The sequence below is a fragment of the Trachemys scripta genome, chromosome 25 (assembly GCF_013100865.1).
Source record: "Trachemys scripta elegans isolate TJP31775 chromosome 25, CAS_Tse_1.0, whole genome shotgun sequence".
Lineage (NCBI taxonomy): Eukaryota > Metazoa > Chordata > Testudines > Emydidae > Trachemys > Trachemys scripta.
This window is the reverse complement of record NC_048322.1, coordinates 3,401,754-3,422,315: the sequence shown is the minus strand read 5'-3', so window position 1 is coordinate 3,422,315 and position 20,562 is coordinate 3,401,754. Positions and strand designations below refer to the sequence as shown.

The window sequence follows — 20,562 nt, the reverse complement described above, 5'->3', positions numbered from 1 at the left end:
TGGGGCGTCCAGCTCATTTGACAAAGAGGGCCATATTGTACTGTCCATTATGGTCAGTGGGCCAGGGCATCAATTTAGGACTCTGTGCCCTACTCCGTTCACAGCAGAACACCCACTGCTCTCCATGGGACACCCACATACAAGGAACAAGGGGAGAATCTGTCCTTCATATAGGAAATAAAATTTTAGTTCTTAATTTGCTAAGTCTTTGTCTGTCACACTCAGTATCACTCAGGAGGAAAACAGCCCCCTCCCAGACAGCCCTGTAGGGCCCCTTCTTGTTCTTCCCTGTGTTTCCCTTCCTTTCCCACCCTCCTTTCTCCATTTCTCTCTTGTTTCCTTGTCCTTGTCTCTCCTCTGTTCTTCCCTCCCTACAGCAATCGCCTATTCCCAGCCCACAAAGGTTTCACTCCCACCCCCTCCCCGATCCACCTGCTCAAGTGATCAGCCACAGAATGTTTAATGTTGACATCAAAGTGTCATCATTTCAGTTGACATTAACAGGGGACAGGAGAGTTCACGCTCTCAGAGCTATGGCTTCAGGTTGCTACCAGCCCCAGCAAGGCAACACTGTCTCCGTTTACACTGGGGAGGTGCTGAGGCCCAAGAACTCACTTTAAAAAATGTGAAAGCTGAGATTCTGCACCCTCTGAATACGTGACGTGGCCACATCAGTCCAGGAGACAGGCCTGGTCTGTCCAGCAGCCCTGCTGTGACCTCATTAGTGATCAGACAGTAAACGGCTCTTCTCCTAACCGAGTCAGCCACTAGGGGAGACAGAATCACATGCTCCAAGGACAGGGGGCAGCTTCCTATTCAGTGCAGTTATCAAACCTAACGGCCCATGAGGGGGAGCGAAATGGAGCCCAGGACTTACCTGCCCCCTGTGCTCCCAGCACACTAAAGAGGGAGAGAAAGAGGAGGCAGTCAGTGGGAGTGTCCCTGGGTGGAGAGACCTCCTGCTCTGCAGGGGAGTCACCATTGAAGCCTCAGGCAGTAGGGGAATTTCAGGTTTACATTCCCAGAGCAGCTACCACCCCCTACCAGGGACTTTCCCCTACGCAGCCCCAGCAATCCCTACGGGCAGGTCGCCACTGCGGAAAGCTTCTCCCCAGGCACTTTTGCAGGCAGAAGATATTTCTCTTCATTGAGAATCAAATTCCGCCCAGTGCTGAGAGACCCAGAAGGCCCCTGGCCCCACTAAACCCATTAACGTGCAGTGAGAGGGGCCTTAGGCCTGGCTCAGGACCTCAGCATGGCGGGGAGGGGATTTCACCCTGCAAATGCAAATGCAGACAGACATTTCCAGGAGAGAAGGGCTTGGGACTGCAGCATCCAGGACTCCCAGGACCCATCACTGGAGCCGCTGCCCGACTCACTGTTTGACCTTGGGCAAGGCTCTGCCCCTCCCTCTGCCTCACTTTCCCCATTTGTCCCATAGAGATAATGCTCCTGACCCCACTTTGTAAAGTGCTTTGGGGTCTAGGGCTCAGAAGCGCATATAAAAACACTGCGTATGATCATTGCAATAACAGCCTGACCTGCAGGGGTTGGCTCAGCGGCTGCTGCCCCTTCTCTCCTCCCCTCTCACTGAGCAGGGAAATCTCCCAGGACAGGCTGCAGATGCCCTCATCCCTTCTCTGGACAATGGCTCTCTCTAGCTCTTCCAGCCGGGACAGCATCCACTGCTCCTGCCCCTCCAAAAACCCTCGCAGCTCCTGCCACTCCCAGATGATCCTGCCTCTCGGCTTCCGTCTGTTTCTGCAACAGGGAGAGGGTGGCTCAGTAACAGGGGAACATAAGAATGGCCATACTGGGTCAGACCAATGGTCCATCTACCCCACTATCCTGTCTTCCGTCAGTGGCCAATGCCAGGTGCCCAAGAGGCAATGAATAGAACAGGTAATCATCAAGTGATCCATCCCCTGTTGCCCATTCCCAGCTTCTGGCAAACAGAGGCTAGGGACTTCATCCCTGCCCATCCTGACTAATAGCCACTAATGGACCTATCCTCCATGAACGGATCTAGTTCTTCTTAGAACCCTGTCAGTGTCTTGGCCTTCACAACATCCTCTGGCAAAGAGTCCCACAGGTTGACTGTCCATTGTGTGAAGAAATACTTCCTTTTGTTTGTTTTAAACCTGCTGCCTATTACTTTCATTGGGTGACCCCTAGTTCTTGTGTTACGAGAAGGAATAAATAACACTTCCTTATTTACTTTTGCCACAGCAGTCATGATTTTATAGACCTCTACCATATCCCCCCCTTAGTCATCTCTTTTCCAAGGTGAACAGTCTCAGGCTTTGTCTACACTGGCACTTTGTTGGCAAAAGTTGTCATTCAGGAGTGTTAACCCCGTCTCCCCCTGAATGACAAATTTTTACCGATGAAAAGCAGCAGGGTGAACAGCGCTTTGTCTTCAGGAGCGCCCTCGTACCGACAAAGCTGCTGCCACTCGTGGTGGGGTGGAAGATTTTTGTCAGCAGAAGACCTCTCTCCTGCCGACAAAGTGCAGCTACACTGCGCGCCATTTAGAAGCACGGCTGTAAAGGCACAGCCGTGTCGCTAAAAACTGCGTAATGTAGCCATAGTCTCAGTCTTATTAATCTCTCCTCATACAGAAGCTATTCCGTACCCTTCATCATTTTTTTGCTCTATTCTGAATCTTTTACAATTCCAATACATCTTTTTTCAGCTGGGGCGAACAGATCTGCATAGAGTATTCAAGATGTGAGTGTACCATGGATTTATATAGAGGCATTATGATATTTTCTGCCTAATTAACTATACCTTTCCTAATGATTCCCAACATTCTTTTCACTTTTTTGACCGCCGCTGCACATGGAATAACTATCCACAATGACTCCAAGATCTCTCTCTTGAGTGATAACTGCTAATTTAGACTCCATGATTTTATGTGCATAACTGATATTACCTTTTCCAGTGTGCATTACTTTGCATTTATCAACATTGAATTTCATCTGCTTGGTAACTGGGGAAAATCATAAATACATCTCAGGGTAGGTGGCAGAGTTATTTACCAGAACAGAAGATCTCCTGCTGTGGGGGATGGGAATGTCATTTTCTCCAGGAAGAGAGGAGGGCTCAGGGCCAGGATGAGCTGTACATCAGCAACAGGAGGAACTCTTCTCCCCAAAACCTCATCAACTTGCATTGAGCCAAACGCACCATCTCTCCAGCCCACGTTTCATCTCCTTCCCCTTCCCCCCCGCCCACCAGGAGCTAGAAAGGATCCCTAGTCACTGTGACATCCAAATGGCCTGTGGGCAGGGGCTCTGGGCTAACGCAGACTGACTCTCTCCTCCCCAGCAGTCTCCTGCATCCTAAGGGCATCATGTTACCCATGTATCTGACCCTGCAGGCTCCCTGGGCTCCAGTGGGGATGGTTCTCTGGCTGAGGCTGGCAGGGTGGGCCCTGTATTCACCATGTCATTCTTATGCCAGGCAAACCTAAGTGGCAGGGAGCTCTGGGCACCTACCAGCAGCTCCTCACTTTGCCGCTCCTCCTTGGCTTTGGCTTCTTCTCCCTCTTTTCCCAGAGGGGCCAGATGCTTTTTTGGTACCTCCTGGAAGAAACAGGGGAGAGAGGATTAGAAACTGCTGCGAAGAGCCTCCCAGCTGTCAGATTTCAGGGCCCATCCTGCCCTGCAGACTCCAGTGCAGAGTCGCTGGGACTCAGACTGAGAGGAGATGGTGAAACAGGGAGCAGCTTTTCCAGAGAAAATATAGGACTCCAGGCTGCAGTGACAGAGGTGCAGCCAGGGCCGGTTTTAGGCCAATTCCACCAATTCCCCCGAATCGGGCCCCACGCCTAAGAGGGCCCCGTACCCAGTGGCAGGGCCGCCCAGAGTGGGGGACAAGTGGCAGAGAATCCCTTCCTTGGCTACAGGCGCCTTTTTAATTTTTACTCACCCGGCGGCACTCCGGGTCTTTGGCGGCGGGTCCTTCAGTGCCGCTGAAGACCCGGAGCGAGTGAAGGACCCGCTGCCAAAGACTAGGAGCGCGGCCTGGTGAGTACAAGCCCCATGTGTTTTTTTTATGGTTTTTTTTTAGTCATCCCTCCTGGGGCCCCGTCGAAACTGTTCGAATTGGGCCCCGCACTTCCTAAAGCCGGCTCTGCTCAAACGTACAGTCATCAGGCACACATAAGATACAGTTTCACTCCATTCCAGTCCAGATCCTTGCTGTTTCTTGTCTAACCACTTCACACCTATCCCGAGCTGATTCCCGACTTTTTCGCTCAATCCAGCCGTATCTCTGTGGCGCAATGGGTCAGCGCGTTCGGCTGTTAACCGAAAGGATGGTGGTTCGAGCCCACCCAGGGACGGCAGTAAGCCTGTGCTACTTCCTCGAGACCTGCCGGGAGCCTCAAAGGCCCCCTTTTGCCGCCTCAAAACCGTCCTCCTTGGCCTCAGTGCTTTCAGCTGGTGGCCTGAAGAGCGTGCTGGATGGCATTCAGAAACCCATCTCCCAGCAGCCATGCCGGAGGTTCGGGCTTAATCGTCAAGGCCGAGCACAAAACAATCAGCTGGGAACGTTTGGCTCCCTTCCCGCCTCTGCCCAAGCGGCAAGGGAGAAACGGACGAGACACGCCGGCTCGAAGACTGCCTCCCTCCCACTTCACTGTAGGCTGCGCAGAGCTCTTGGCCTGCCTCAGGCCTCATCAGGAAAGCGTGGCCATGCTGCCCAAGCCTGAGTTACGTCCGTAGCCTGGCCCGCCCCGGCTGATGGAGCGCAGGGCCACGCGAGTCAATGGCAGGTGGAGTCGGGAGCCTCGGCTCTTTCCCCTGAGAGCCACACAGAGTTGCCTAGCGTCCTGAGAGCCTCCCTCGTGTTCTCCCGCAGCAGCCGCCGGCCGGTGGGGCGGACGGAGGGAGCAGAAAGGAAGCACTGCTGCCTCATTCTGGGACAGGAGGCCCTCACCACGCCCAGGCCTGCCTCTTGCCTTCAGCCCAGGCAGGCAGAGGTGCCGGGGAGCTCCCCGGCAGGCTGCCGCCTCAGCCACCTCTTGCCTCACGGCCTAGACTCTGGTCGCCGCCTGGCTTGAAGGCCCAGAGCCAAAAGAAACGAGCGCAGGCCTAGCAGAGGAGGGTTTCGATCCATCGACCTCTGGGTTATGGGCCCAGCACGCTTCCACTGCGCCACTCTGCTGGCTCTTTGGTCCGGAGCTCCCAGCCGCCACTATCTGGATTAGTGCTTTACGAGCTCTAGGGCTGGCAGGCAGATGGGCAGGCTGCTGGGCAGCAGCCCTGGTAACAGGATTTCACAGTTTACCCTGGATAAGCTTTCTACAAGGTAAAACGGATTGATTTGGGGTTTGGACCCCATTGGGAGTTGGCTATCCGAGTGCCGGAGACGGGAGCACTTCTTCAACAGTTTTCAGTTAAGCCTGCAGCTTGTGGGGGACGTGGTTCAGACTTGGATCTGTGTTTGCGGCAGGCAAGCGCGTCTGTCTCAAACAGGCAAGGTACCGAAATCCCAAGCTGGCAGGGAAAACGGACTCGGAGGTAGTCTAGGCACATCAGGTGGCAGCCCTAAAGGGGTTTCTGCGACCCGACCCGTCACACCCGGCTTTTAAAACAATCCTCCAGCAAGACAAAGAAACCCACATCTATAGACTCAGAAAACACCCCCAAGAAGTTGTAGCAATATTTTGTCACAAAGAAATCAAAACGCCAATGAGTCCAGGCTATTCTTAAAAACAAACAAACAAAAAACGCCTTATCAAACCAGCATCTTCACAGTGAAACTCTTCCTGTTTTTCTAACCAGGAGACTCTCCCCAAAAGCAGATGCCCCGTTCCCAGAGATGCTGCAATACCAGGTCATTGCGTGAGGTGGACAGAGCAAGCTCCTATTCCAGCCTCCTGTTTCAAAAATCAATGTAACATGCAGTCCTCAAATAAAGGACATATCAGATATGAAACTGATAAGAACAGGTTTTACAATTTTTATTAAAGTTAATGTTTAAAATTAAGTATACACGAGTTAAGAGGGAAGGTACTGTGCTTCTGGGGGTCAGGCTTGATTTATGAGGGATTTCAGGTATCGGTTGCAAGGGTGAAGAGATACATACATATCACCCATAACCAGCATAGAGCCAAATTGGGGTGCAAGAGTTTTTAAAGTGTCAGTGGATGTGTGGGCTCGGGTACGCCACCCATGGAATGTATAAGGAGTCCAAGTCAGTATCGGTGTAGCGAATGAGTACATGTCAGAGAAGGAAGTGGGTTATTTCCCTGCTCAGCGGTCTCGATTACTCAATGTGGTATTGACGGTGTCCTGAAATGCGTTCCGTACAAATGTCTCTATTAAGATGATGTTAAAAACAAAAGTGAACGGTACTGAGTTTAAGCATAGAAGTTTCTGGTTATCAGGGAATAACGTACAGATTATCGAGCATGCAAAGTTTGGTTTAAAATCGGGTGGCATAAGCAATACAGAATCTGCAATATCCCCCATCGGGGGTAAAAGGTTGAGGGGTCAAAGTACAGACATTGAGATATGAGGCAATGAAGTTCATAAAGTGGCTATGTTGGGGTGTGGAGTATAAGGAGTGGATATGATGATGAGAATGGCTTGAGCCTCACTCGTTGAGATTTAGCGTTCAAGAAGTTTATGGTTCCACTTCATATGATGCAACGGAGAAAGTCTCTTGGTACTTTTCCCATAGTCAAAGAAGGATGTCTCTCTGGTTCACATCTCTTAGTACTGCGGGCGGCCAGTGAGGTCCTCTGCTGCCCTACACTTGATCTTAGCTCATAGAGAACAGAGAAGCAAGGCTGATAACCTCGGATGCTACGCAGCCCCGCTGCCCCCACCGCTTTCTACCTCACCATGACGAGCTTCCAGACACGCACCGAACACCATTCACGTGACTTTGAGAACTAGGTAACTCTAAGTGAGGGTCACTTCCCCGAAATGACTTCAATGGAGGAATTCAAAGCAAGAACCGTTAACACACCATTCTGTTCAAAAGACAGAGAAGTCTTTCAGCCTCCTTCCTCTCACTGGTTTCCCTGTACACTCCTAATTTGCATATACCCACCCACTGACCTGCAACTAACAAACTCTCCCTGTTAACTCTTACAGCAAAACAGGTCAAAGAAAGCATATGCAAGCGCTATACCGCAGCCCCAATGCTCTTTTCTGCTCCTTCCCACGGAACTCTCTCAAACGCAAGGCCGGCTTTAGGCCAATTCCACCAGTTCCCCCGAATCGGGCCCCACGCCTAAGAGGGCCCCGTACCCAGTGGCAGGGCCGCCCAGAGTCGGGGACAAGTGGCAGAGAATCCCTTCCTTGGCTACAGGCGCCTTTTTAATTTTTACTCACCCGGCGGCGCTCCGGGTCTTTGGCGGCAGGTCCTTCAGTGCCACCGAAGACCCGGAGCGAGTGAAGCACCTGGAGCGAGTGAAGGACCCGCTGCCAAAGACTAGGAGCGCGGCCTGGTGAGTACAAGCCCCATTTTTTTTTTTTTTTTTTTTTAAGTTATCCCTCCCAGGGCCCTGTCGAAACTGTTCGAATTGGGCCCCGCACTTCCTAAAGCCGGCTCTGGGTGCAGCCCAACAGCCAGCTCCCCACATCTCCGGGGCCTCACCAACACCCCAAGCAGCCAACTTCAGACAGTCCCCCACTTTCCCCAGCTCCAACCCCCAAAGCTCCCGCAGGGCCAGATCTTTACATGGAGCCCCCCCAAATGCCCAATCCCCAGCCCTGACCCCCCAGCACACCCCAAACTCCCAACAGCCCCGCAGTTCGCAGCATCAGCCGCTTCTCCCACCCCACAGCCCAGCTATAACACCCGAGATCAACCCCCCAGCTCCCCCATCCCCTCGCTCCCGTGCCCAGCCTGGGCTCCGAGCTCTGCAGCCGAGCCGCGCTCCGGCCCCTCCTGCAGCTCCCGGGCTTCGTCGCTCCGGCCCCGCAACAGGGGCTGCTCCGTTCCGTCCCGCCAGGGACACTCACCCCCCGCCGTCCAGGGCAGCCCCTCTCCGGCCGCAGGGACTCACCCGGGCAGGGGACGAACCAGGCAGCCAGGCCCGGCCCCTCCCGGCAGGAGCGTGTCCGCCCCACGCGTGTCTCTGCCCCCCGCTCGGGCCCTACCCGCTCCGCGCTGCCCCCGGACCCACCGCGACGCCCCGTGGGGCTGCAGGGCTGGAGCAGCCTCCGCGCTGCGCTCCCGACCCCGGCCATGGCCCCGCTGCCGACACAAAGGGGCGGGCTGCCGGGATGGGGGGGCAGGAAGAGGCGGTTCCTCCCCGGGCCTGACCATGCCCCGCCGGACCCTCGCAGGGGGTTTGTGACACTCGGGGAATCGGGGAATCCTCAGCCTGGAGGGGGGCAGGAGACTGGCTGGATCTTACCAGGAGAAAAGAAGAGAGGGGGGGGGGGCTGGTTTTGCTGAATCATTAGACTAAGGAGACCCCGGCTGAGTGTATTAAACTGCTCCCCATCTATTGCTATTGTATCAACCCTGATGTAGCAAATGCACCACAGTGTGTGTAGCCATGTGCGACTGTAGCGGTTATTGATATGTACAGATTGTAACTTAATACACTACAGGTGCCGTTCCTAGGGGTGGGGGAGGGCGGAAGCCTCCTCGGGGCAGGCTGGGAGATGTAGTTCCTGACTCTCCCGGGAGTGGAAGTGACGTTCGGCGGGGCGGGGCGGGGCCGTTGGATGCTCTGCTGGAGCCGGAGGAGAGTTTTGTATCTTCCGGCTCTGGGCATGCGCAGTTGGGAGAGGGAGGGGAGGTCTCGCATGCGCAGAGGCAGCGCTCACCTGCTGCTCCTCCCTGGCGCTGTGGGGCCGGGCGGAGCAGGAGGGTCTGTGCCGGGGAGACCCATTAACCCCCCCGTGCCCGGCCCGCGCCCTGCTCCCGCTGGGGCCGCCCCGGGCTCTGCCCGCCCCGCTGCGGAGCTGCAGCGTCCAGGTACCGGAGCGAGCCCCGGGGGCGGGGCCGGGCGGTGACTCTGCCCCTGTGTCCGTGGGGGGGACCTGGCATCTCGCAGCGCCGGGATCTGCTCCCTGGGGGCAGCGCCCGCGGGGGGCTCGGAGCTGCTGTCCCCGCAGGAGCCCAACGCCCCCGGGCGCGGCCAGGCTCTGCCCTGGGGCCCCACGGGGGGGGGGGAACAACCCCCCACTGGGGTCCCTGGGCGGGGGCTGCCGGGTGGGGGGGGAAGACCTGGGAAAGGGGCGGATGGAAAATGTCTGTGTAGCCCGGACATGGGGGCGGGGGGGAGAAGAGCAGGTGACCCCCGCCCCCCGAGGAGCGGGGAGAGAAAGGGGGGGCTGAGATCCCCTCGGATTTACCGCTGCCCCCTCTCGTGGGGATTCCCCATCCTCTCCAGCCCTGCCCCCTTTCTCCCTAGAGAGCAACGAGCAACATCCAGGGTGACCCCCCCCCCTTTTCCCTCCAATCCTTGAGATGGTCTCTGTTCCCCTCCCCCAGTTGTGCCCCTTTTTCTGTCCACTTTGCCAATGTCCAGTTCAAATCTCAGGTTTGGGGTGTTTCCCCCCATTTTTGCCTGCAGTGATTTGTCCTTGTTTAGGTGGGAAATCGTTCCCCTGAGTGATTTCTGAAATGGGCCCCATTTTCTCCTCAGTTTTGAAATACTGATATCAAATTCTTGAAAGTCTTCCCGCTTTTCGCTCCAGGTGTCTGACTGAGATCAGGGCTCTAATCGGACTGAGTGTGGCTCAGGCTTTGTCTGCGATGATGACCCACAGTGTGCTGGGCACTGCACAAACCCTGACCGAGTTTGGGGCACTCGTTGTGCCAGGAACTGCACAGATGCCTACAGAGAGCAGGATTGTGCCGGGTGCTACAGTGACCCTGACTGAGCTCTGGGCCCCTGTTGTGTCAGGGCCTGCAAAGAAACCAAGTGAAATCAGGCTCCCATTGTGCCAGGTGCTGCAGAGACAGCAAACAAAATCAGGGACCTTGTTGTTCCTGGAGCTGCAGAGACCCCAACTGAGATCTGGGTCTTGTTCTTCCAGGCACTGCAGAGACCCCAACAGAGGTCAGACCCCACTGTTGTGACAGGTGCTGTGGAGACCTCAACTGAGCTCTGCGTCCCTGCTGTGCCAGGTAAAACAGACCTGGACAGAGATCATGGCCCTCCCTTGTGCCAGGCAGCGCACGACTGCTGCCCAGATTGCTGCCTCCATTGTTCTGGGCACTTCAGAGACCTGGACTGAGATCTGTGTCCCCGTTGGGCCTGGCACTTTGGGGGGAGGGATAGCTCAGTGGTTTGAGCATTGGCTTGCTAAACCCAGGGTTATGAATTCAATCCTTGAGGTGGCCACTTAGGGATATTGGGCAAAATCAGTACTTGGTCCTACTAGTGAAGGCAGGGGGCTGGACTCAATGACCTGTCAAGGTCCCTTCTAGTTCTAGGAGATAGGATAGGACCCTGACAGAGATCCTGCCCCCACATTTTGCCAGATACTACAGGGACCCCAAACAAAATCAGGGATCCTGTAATGCCAGGAGTTGCAGAGCCTCCGACTAAGATCAGGCCCCCTGTTGTGCAGGAGTCTGCACAGACACTGACCAAGATCAGGGTCCCCATTGTGACTGGTGCTGAACAGACACCAAGGGTATCTCTACCCTGCCATGAAAAACCCACAGCTGGCCCATGCCAGGTGACTCAGGCTCACAAGGCTCAGGCAAAGGGGCTGTTTAATTACAGTGTTGATGTCTGGGCTCAGGCTGGAGCCAGGCTGTAGGACCCTGCGAGATGGGAGGGTGCCAGACCTTGGGCTGCAGCCCAAGCCGGAACATCGACACCACAATTAAACAACCCCACAGCCTGAGCTGTGTCAGCCCAAGTCAGTGGGCACGTGCCAGCCGCCGGTGTCTAACTGCAGTGTAGACATGCCCACAGTGACAGAGAGTCCTTGCCACAAAAAGCTCAAAGGCTAAATAGGCCAATGGTGGGAGGCGACTTTCCATTTTACAGATGGGGAAACTGAAGCTCAAAGAGCTGAAGTAATTTGCTCAAGTTTGCATGGAGAGTTTGGGGCAAAACTGGGAACTAAACCCAGATTGTTTGAATTCTTGCCTCTTCCCTTATCCACAAGCTCTGTGTGTGTGTGTGTGTGTGTGTGTGTACACACAGCATTGTTTTAGTCTGTGTTCGCATGGCATTGGCTTCCACGGGAGGTTGTGGAATTTCCTTCATTGGAGGTTTTTAAGATAAGGTTAGAGGTACACCAGTCTGGGAATGTCTAGGGATACTTGGTCCTGCCTCATCACAGGAGGCTTAAGTAGATGACCTCTCAAGATCCCTTCTATGCCTACAGTGAAATAATTCTGTTTTGTGCTGTCATGTTCTAAGCTGAGCTGTTTTGCATGGTGCCATTTGGAACTCTGATTCACCATGTTGTGTTGCAGTTTTATGGTGCATTGTTTTGCCTCAGCGTGTTTAGTGCCTGTGCTGTGTTGGTTTGAGTTGAGCTGTTTTCCATTGTGTACTTTTGTCCTAGGATGTGTTAGTTTGCATTGTTTTGCTTTGTTTTTCCTTGTATTGTCATTTTATGCTGTGGAGTGTAGGTTGTGTATTTTTTTTTCTCTGAATTGCCTGACATTATGTTGTGGTGGGTTTTATTCTGTATGTTGTGTTTTTATATGTATATATTGCATAGCATCATAGAAATGTAGGGCTGGAGAGGACCTCAAGATGTCATCAAGTCCAGCTCTCTCTGCCGAGGCAGGACCAAGTCTATGTAGATTATCTCTGACAGAGATTTGTCCTACCTGTTCTTAAAAACTTCCAGGGAAAGAGACCCCACAGTCAGTCTTGTAAGACTATTCCAGAGCTGAACTACCTTAGCTCTGGTGACACCCACACAGATTTCAGTGGTGAGTGGCTCTGGAGAGATGGCGTCCTCAGTGAGTGGGCAGCTGGGTAAAGAGACTAAAGTTGGGAGGAGAAACTTTGATGTGTCCAAGGTCACCCAGTCTGTCCGTGACAAACCTAGAAATAGATCCAAGTTCTAGTGCCATCGTACTGCTGTTTTGGGAACTGAAGGTCTCTGCCACACTGGTGTTTTAGAGTGGTAGCTATGTTAGTGTGTATCAGCAAAAACAATGAGGAGTACTTATGGCACCTTAGAGACTAACACATTTATTTGGGCATAAGCTTTTGTGGGATAAAACCCACTTCATCAGATGCATGGAATGGAAAATACGGTAGGCAGAATATATATACACAGTACATGAAAAAATGGGAGTTTCCTTACCAAGTGGGGGTTCAGTTCTAACGAGGCAATTCAATTAAAGTGGAAGTGAGCTATTATCAACAGGAGGAAAAATCACTTTTGTAGTGGTAATCAGGGTGGCCCATTTCAAACAGTTGACAAGAAGGTGTGAGTAACAGTAGGAGGAAATTAGCATGGGGAAATTTAGTTTTTAGTTTCTGTAGTGACCCATCCATTCCCAGTCTTTATACAGGCCTAATTTGATGGTGTCCAGTTTGCAAATTAATTCCAGTTCTGCAATTTCTCATTGGAGTGTGGTTTTCAAGTTTTTTTTGTTGAAGAATTGCCAGTTTTAAGTCTGTTATTGAGTGTCTAGGGGATTGAAGTGTTCTCTGACTGGGTTTTGAATGTTATAATTCTTGACGTCTGATTTGTGTCCAATTATTCTTTTGCATAGAGACTGTCCGGTTTGGCCAATGTACATGGCAGAGGGGCATTGCTGTCACATGATGGCATATATCACATTCGTTTTAGGCACTGGTGCAAAACCTTAGTATAAACAGAATTTACACTGGTGCACTCTGATTGGCACTGGTGCACCCTGTCCCTGTTTGAAGGCTTGTGGGCAGGACAGTGACCTCACTGAGTCCTGGGGCTGGCTGAACAGTGCAGCTGGTAATGGAGGGACAGCAGTGAGTGCTGGAGGTATGAGCCAGGAGCACAGCCCCACAGGACTGGACACTGACTTCTCCTGACCCAGGGGACACACCCCCAGCTGTGTGCAGGGACTGCAGCTGAGCAGCCCTGCCAAGACAGCCTGTGCATCCATGGACAAACCACCTCTTCCTGCAGCCTAATACGCTGGGGTACGGGACCTTTCCAAACTGCGGGTGATGGGGCTCTGGCGTTACCGGGGTCTGTTCCTGGCTCTGTCACTGACCTGCTTGGTGACTTTGGGGAATTCACAGCCCCTCTGTGTTTTCCTCCTACCATTGTCTACTTGGATTGTGATCTCTTTGGGGGCAAGGACTGTCCCTTTCTGTGCAGTGCCCAGCACAATGGGGGTGCTGATCTCAGTCAGGTTCTCTGCCATGTACAGCACGATGGGGACCTGATCTCCACCAGTGTCTGTGCAACGCAAAGCACAGTTTATGGACTCTCAGACTTTAAGGCCAGAAGGGAAAATCATGATCATCTAGTCTGACCTCCTGCACATCGCAGGCCACAGAACCTCACTCACCCACTCCTGTAACAGACCCCTAACCTCTTTCTGGGTTAATGAAGTCCTCAAATCATTATTTAAAGTCTTAAAATTACAAATAAGTCCACCATTTACACTGGTTTAAACCTGCAATGACCATGCCATGCTCCATGCTGCAGAGGAAGGGAAAAAAAATAAAAATCCCAGGGTCTCTATGAATCTGGTTCTGGGCACAATCCCTTCCCATCCCCAAATATGGCAATCAATTAGACCCTGAGCACATGGGCAAGACCCAACAGCCAGACACCTGGGAAAGAATTCTCTGTAGTAACTCAGAGCCCTCCCCATCTAGCCTTTGGAGATATTTGCTGCTAGCAGTTGCAGATTGACTACATGCCATTGTAGGCAGTCCCATCATACCAATCCCTCCATAAAGGTATCGAGCTCAGTCTTCAAGCCAGTTAGGTTTTTTGCCCCCACTGCTTCCCTTAGGAGGCTGTTCCAAAACTTCACTCTGATGGTTAGAAACCTTCGCCTAATTTCAAGCCAAAACTTGTGGATGGCAAATATCCATTTGTTCTAGGGTCAAAATTGTTGCTTAACCTAAATAACTCCTCTCCTTCACTGGTATTTATCCTTCTGATGTATTTATGGACAGCAATCTTATCTCCCCTCAGCCTTCTTTTGGTTAGGCTAAACAAGCCAAGCTTTTTGAGTCTCCCCTCATAAGGCAGATTTTCCATTCGTCGCATCATCCTAGTACAGGGGTGGGCAAACTTTATGGGCCAAGGACCACATCTGGGTGGGGAAATAGTATGCAGGGCCAGGGTTGGGTGTGGGAGGGGGTGTGGTATGCAGGAAGGGGCTCAGGGCAAGGGATTGGGGCAGAGGAGGGGTGCGGAGTGTATGAGGGGGCTCAGGGAAGGGGGTTGGGGTGCAGGAGGAGTGCGAGGTGCAGGCAGGGGGCTTAGGGCAGGGAGTTGGGGGCAGGGTACAGGAGGGGTTCGGGCTCCGGCCTAGCTTACCTCAAGCGGCTCCGTGGGAGCCTACCCTGTCCCCGGCCCCGCACCGCTCCAGGAAGCGCTGCCCTTGCCTCGCCTCCAGGTACCTCCTCCGAAGCTTCCATTGGCAGCGGTTCCCTGTTTCATGGAGCCATCTGTCCCCCTTCCCCTCCCCCCCCCACCTGGGGGTCGCAGGGATGTGGCACCGGTGGTGCTGTGGGCTGGATCCAAAGCCCTGAGGGACCGGATCCGGCCCGCGGGCCGTAGTTTGCCCACCCCTGTCTTAGTAGCCCTTCTCTGCACGTGTTCCACTTTGAGTTCATCCTTCTTAAACATGGGAGACCAGAATTGCCTACAGTATTTCAGACGAGGTCTCATTGGTGCCTTTTATAACAGTACTAATTTTTTATTGCTTATTGCAAAAAATCTTGCACTATTAATTTTCGACCCATTTCTGTTACTCCAGCTTTCAAGGACATGCAGATCTTCTTGTATGATATTCCTGTCCTCCTCCATGTTGGCAATCCCTCCCAGCTTTGTGTCACACTCCCACTTTTTGTGCCAAAGTCACTAATAAAAATGTTGAATAAGATCGGTCCCAAGACTGATCTCGGAGGAACTCCACTAGTAACCTCCCTCCAGCCTGACAACTCACCGTTCAGTATGACCCCGTTGTAGTCTCCCCTTTAACCAATTCCTTATCGACCTTTCAGTTCTCATATTAATCCCCATCTTGTCCAGTTTAACGAATAGTTTCCTATGTGGAACTGTATCAAATGCCGTACTGACATCCAGATAGATTAGAGCTACTGCATTTCCTTTGTCCAAAAAATTAGTTACCTTCTGACAGAAGGAGATATGGTTTCTCTGGCACCATCTAGCTTTTGTAACACCATGTTTTATTTATTTATAGTGCTGAAGGCTGGAAGGAACTGTTAGCAATAGGCTGAGAATGGCCATGTGGAGGTGGGGGAGGGGATGGCAGACAGTGTAGAGGTGGGGGAGGGGATGGGATGTTGAAGGTATATCTGGGATTTTGTTTTGTAGGAGTCAATGTCTCTGCTCCCTGTGGCCGTGACGCATTCTGTACTAGAGCAGCACATCAGCAGAGCAGACACACACACTGTAGCTCCGTCTGGACAACGCAGCATTCACTGCCAGATGGGATGGGTGATTTTTCAGGGGCCCAACTTGATATGCCTGGCTGGGGTGGATTCACTTGGACGAGGGTCTGGGTCTCTGATAGTTTGGGATGTTCCTTTTTGGATAGTCAGTTCTTTCCCTTTATTGTTTTACCCCCACCTATGCCCAATGCCACTCTCTTCTTAACTTGCTTTGGTTATTTCACTTCCAGCTTTTAAATGGGATCTAATAATTGCAAAGCTGAATGAAAGATAAAAGAAACAGAACCATTTGAATTTTGGCAGATAGATGGTAGAACTACCTAGTGAAGGTCTGCTGTAATTACCTGGTTATCTATAGCGTTTTCTGATGTCAAAGAGCCAAAAGCGCTTTTTAGGGTGAAAGGGCTTGTCAGGTGTTTGCTCTCTAGGGAGCATGTCACTGGCCAGGGCTTTCAGTCTTTCAGGAGTGGTGTGCTGGATTGTATTTAGTAATCTCAAAATAAAAGGTTGACTGACTGCTGGTTCACAATATCCAATGAAATCTTGCAAACGATTATACAAATAGACTCTAATGCTATTAAAACAACATGGCATTAAAACTGATTCAAAACTGAAATTAAAATTTGGAGATAAACACATGAGAAATGAACAGACACCTAATTTCTATTTCTTAATGCCTGAAATTTTGACATTAATTCACACCATCTTTTTTTTTCAGAGCAATGCACAGCACACAGTCAAGTTAATTAATGAAAGCACGCCAATTATTGACTGCTTTGTGTTGCATAAACATCTGATTAAGCACCCATTTAAAACTGTACCACTGTAAGTGAAAATGCATCAACACAGCTTAGCTCAAATGTGTTTAAATGTGAATGAAAAGATCCTAAATTAAATATATGGCAGGATGGTAAATAGGGGGGAAATGCACCGAAGTGCCTCTACCCAGTCCTGTTGATTTCTTGTCCCAGCCCCCCATGAATTCTGGCCCCTCAGTCAACTCTGCTCCCAGTCCCACATCAGCTGTGCCCTCTCCCAGCCTAACCCGTTTCTACTGCAGTTCTTCATCCCCCTCGTCCAGGCAGGGGGTTGGTGCTGCAGCACCAAAGGCACCTGCGTTAATCACTGTCCCCACATACTGGGGCTATTTAGATTTCAGGAAACGATTTATCAGAGTCACTCACTCTGGCAGGTGGGAGAGAGGAGAGGCTGAGAGGGAGTTTGCTCCCCACACTCTGTAGGGCCATGTTCGACCCTGATAGCTTCCATGTTACCTCATCCTCCACCCTCCCCCATGTGTCTCTGCCCGTATGTCAGTGTGTCACCTTCTGATCATAATGCCACTGGCCTCAGCAGAGCTCCCAGATGGGAGCTACATCACGATGGGGTTACGGTACTGAGAGTAAAATACATCACTGGGAGGGTGTAATTATCTTCAAGGCAAGCATTACAGTCTAGAAAGTGAAAGAATTAAAGTACTTCATTACTTAAAAGTACGCTTGAAAGGACTGGATTTTTATTAATAAATTGCAGTAAAATGTTTTCAGTGTACACACAGATGAAAAAATATGTATGTATGTAAAATACAGAAATGCTTCTGGAGAAAGTAGAGTTTGATTTAAGGATATTTACACTGTATATTTTACATGTGTTATTGACAATTTGTGTTTGAACAGTTATAAAGATTTGGCTTTTTGAATCTCAACATTTACTGTAATTAAATAATGTTGTCTGATGACCCCCATAACGTCCCACAGCTCTAAAAATTGAAATTGTAAACACCGAAAAAAGGGCTTAAAAATAAATATCGATATCCTCAATTGAAATTAAAAAAAAAAAAAGAAATAGAATGAATTTTGCCAACCCACTTAACAGCAATCACAATATGCTAGGGGATGGAAATTCACAGCTAAGGCACCCACCCTGAATTCTGCCCTGTAGTGACACCAGGCAATCGCCATAGGGCAATGAATAAGGCATTTTAGTGTATAAAGTCCCATATTAGATTATACCAATTTGTAAAGACATGAGAACTTTCTCTCAGGGTATCAACTTCACTGGGTTGTTTCTTTTAGTGGTATGTAGTAGTTTTGGGCGAGGTTTGACCCTCAGTGGGGCTGTGGGGTATCCCACCGCCTTGCTCTGGTCCGGCGGCAGTCGGGGACCGCAGACCCACAGTTAGGGGCTCAGGCCTGTGAGCAGGGGCTGGGCCAAGAGGTCCGAACGCAGGCCCTTAAGCAAGGGCTGAGGCAAAGTCTATAGCAGCCCAGGCCTTAAGTCAGGGCAGGGCAGTAATCAAATAGTCAATCAGAGGCCCAGGCCCTTAAGCAGGAGCTGGGTCAGTTTGTAGCATCCCAGGCCCTAGGTCAGGGCGGGGCAGTAAGCAAATAGTAACCCAGGCCTTAAGCAGGGGCTGGGTCAGTTTGTAGCAGCCCAGGCCCTAGGTCAGGGCGGGGCAGTAAGCAAATAGTTAGCCAGTAACCCAGCCTCTCTAGGCCAAGGATTGGGTGGCAGGGGGGATGCAGGCCCTCCCACTCCACTGCGTCCCAGCCCGGGGCCCTAGCAGCAGCGGATACTCGCTGCTGTCAGTGGGGATCCTGGCCGCAACACACTGACATCGGCTCTGGCAGTGCAGCAGCCATACTGGGGTCGGCTGCCCCCGGGCTACTTCCACACTCCCCCTCGTATGGTACCTGGGCCGTCCTAGTGTCCTCGGTGCTCTCGACCAGCATCGGCTCCTCAGGGTATCGGGCAAAGGGCAGGCTCGGCTCCTCCTCGGGGCAGCTGGCATGGGGCAGGCTTGGCTCCTCCTCGGGGTAGCTGGCATGGGGCAGGCTTGGCTAGTCCTCCTCAGGGTAGCGGGCGAGAGGTAGGCTTGGCTCCTCCTCAGGATAGCTGGCATGGGGCAGGCTTGGCCAGTCCTCCTCAGGGTAGCGGGCGAGGGGTAGGGTCAGCAGGCCGGTCGCGGCCTGTGGCTGTCTCCCAAGCGGGAGCTCGGCCAGAGACGTCTGCGCTCTCCGCCGGCGTGGGCTCCACTGAGCTCCGCAAGCGGGCTTTTATACTTCCGGGTTGGCACCGTGACCTCTGAGGGGTGGGCACCGAACCCGGTGGCTCTGCCCACGTTGGTATTAGGGGAGGTTCGGCCCTCAGTGGGGCTGTGGGGTATTCCACCGCCTCGCTACATGGTAATTCCTAGAAGTCAATAGATAAATAACATTCTGTCAGTTCTGAAATGGCCTTTTCAGATTTCTGGGAAGTGTCTATAATGTTGCACTAGGGGCCAGGTCCTCGGAGAGACGGAACCTTGGTTTCATTTTAACTTGTCCATGCTCAGCAGCTTCCGGAATTTGGTTCAAAGTATTTCCATGTTTCCCTGTTCTTAAAAGTGCTGCTAGAGAAAGTGGGGAAGGGCAGGAACTCACTGCAGGATCAGTAGCTGAGTCCCTTAGATATTTATAGCTCATTGGAAGAAGGACAGGGATTGGTGGGTGTCTGGTGATTTAATAATAAACACACAAATATCATTGTTCTTAATGAATTTTCATCTTCTAATTCCCATAACCTACTAATTATACCTGGCTGCCCCCCCAGCAGTCTGGGGAGGGAGTACTAGTAATCTCCTTTGGCCAGTGTGGAACCTAAAGCACAAGGATCTTTCAGTGACTGGCTCAAAGTCACCCAGAGTGAAATTCACTTCACTGGATAAATCCCTAGTTGCTGGGCTCTGCAGAGGGGTGGGGGGGTGAATTCCATTCCTGGGCATGGACACCCCCGAATCCTCACCCCGATCTCAGACGCTACCCCAACCTTCCCCTGCAGTGATGGACCCACTTGATGTTGCCAGAGCCATCTGCCATGGGACCTAGAGGGGGCAGAGGCCCAGCTCCAGAATTGCTACCCCTGCTCACAGCCCCCATGCTATGCTGGAGTTGCCCTGGCTTTCCACTCTGCAGATGGGTGTAGCTGCCTGGGCACCGACCCCGTATGCCCACCACACACAAAGGTCTTCACAACTCCCATCCCAGAATAGGGAAGGACAATCTGGGGCTGGCTGCAGTCTCCCCTTGCTGCTGTGAGAGGAATGGGGTGGTCCCTCATATAGGACACAAACATACCCAGGGCAGAAGGGAAATATAATTTCTTCCAGGGGCTTGAAAATGTTTGATTTAGAGTCCTGAGCTCTGTCTTCCTGTTTGTCTCCTTCTGCCACTTTCAGATCTCTTGGAGAGACAAGGTAGGTGAGTTAATTTTTTTTAGAACCAATTAAAAATATCTCTCTTTAATATCTTGGAACCAACATGGCTACAACTACTCTTTTCCCTTTGTACCCCCTCCCACTCTCACCCTCCCTCAGCTGAGACTGTCCCCTGTGATGGGAGAATAAGGGTTCAGTCCTGTCATTGGATTGGGTCTCACCAGCACTGATGGGAGTGAAAGTCTGTGTGCATTAATGACAGCAGCAACTCTGGGACTCGACACTTAGGGAGAAAAGATGGGAGTGAGCAGGTTATGTTTGTGCTGGGTGTGAGTTACTCATGTGGGAATTCTATGCCACTGCATACGCACAGAATTCTAAGCCAGTAGTGGGTCAGGGCTCATCTCTCTGCCTGAGGCCTCGGGGCACTTTCTTCCTCTCTGAGGGTACCATGCCACAGGGGCCACACAAATCTACATTGCTTAGGCTTTGGCTTCAGCCCTTGGTGGTGGGGCTCAGGGCCCTGGACTTCAGCTTTCTGCCCTGGGCCTCAGCTAGTCTAATGCTGGCCTTGCTTGGGGGCCCCTGAAACCTACAGTGTCCCCCCAGCCAGCCCCAGACCCCTGGTTGAGAACCACTACCTTACACCATGAATCACAGCAATATTCAGGTTACTGCCAGTCATAGAATCATAGAATATCAGGGTTGGAAGGGACCTCAGAAGGTCATCTAGTCCAACCCCCTGCAACTAGTCAGATATTAACCCAGGCAGCAACTCACAAGCATTCAATAAAGTCTAAACACATTCTTACAATTC

General features: G+C 51.9%; 1 protein-coding gene and 3 non-coding genes across 10 annotated transcripts in view; 2 read left to right on the top strand and 2 right to left on the bottom strand.

Annotated features, from left to right (window-relative positions):
- LOC117870001 (zinc finger protein OZF-like) overlaps positions 1-20,562 on the top strand; it is an 876,360-nt gene that overhangs the window by 839,027 nt on the left and 16,771 nt on the right. For 2 of the 7 annotated variants that reach the window (XM_034757140.1, XM_034757139.1), the window contains exon 1: positions 15,432-16,375. The exons of 2 other annotated variants lie outside the window; for them this stretch is intronic. In XM_034757140.1, the coding sequence (XP_034613031.1) occupies positions 16,122-16,375 (254 nt within the window). In that variant the 5' untranslated portion in view covers positions 15,432-16,121. Of the gene's footprint in view, positions 1-8,787; positions 8,953-9,746; positions 10,111-15,431; positions 16,376-18,477; positions 19,785-20,562 lie in introns of those variants that run through there. 3 more of the 7 variants (XM_034757141.1, XM_034757147.1, XM_034757144.1) reach the window with 3 other exon arrangements.
- TRNAN-GUU lies at positions 4,275-4,348 on the top strand. The gene has a single exon. It is a non-coding gene; the product is annotated as a tRNA-Asn (tRNA).
- Positions 5,101-5,172, bottom strand: TRNAM-CAU. The gene has a single exon. It is a non-coding gene; the product is annotated as a tRNA-Met (tRNA).
- On the bottom strand, positions 5,808-5,997 carry LOC117870111. Its single transcript, XR_004643935.1, has one exon. It is a non-coding gene; the product is annotated as a U2 spliceosomal RNA (small nuclear RNA).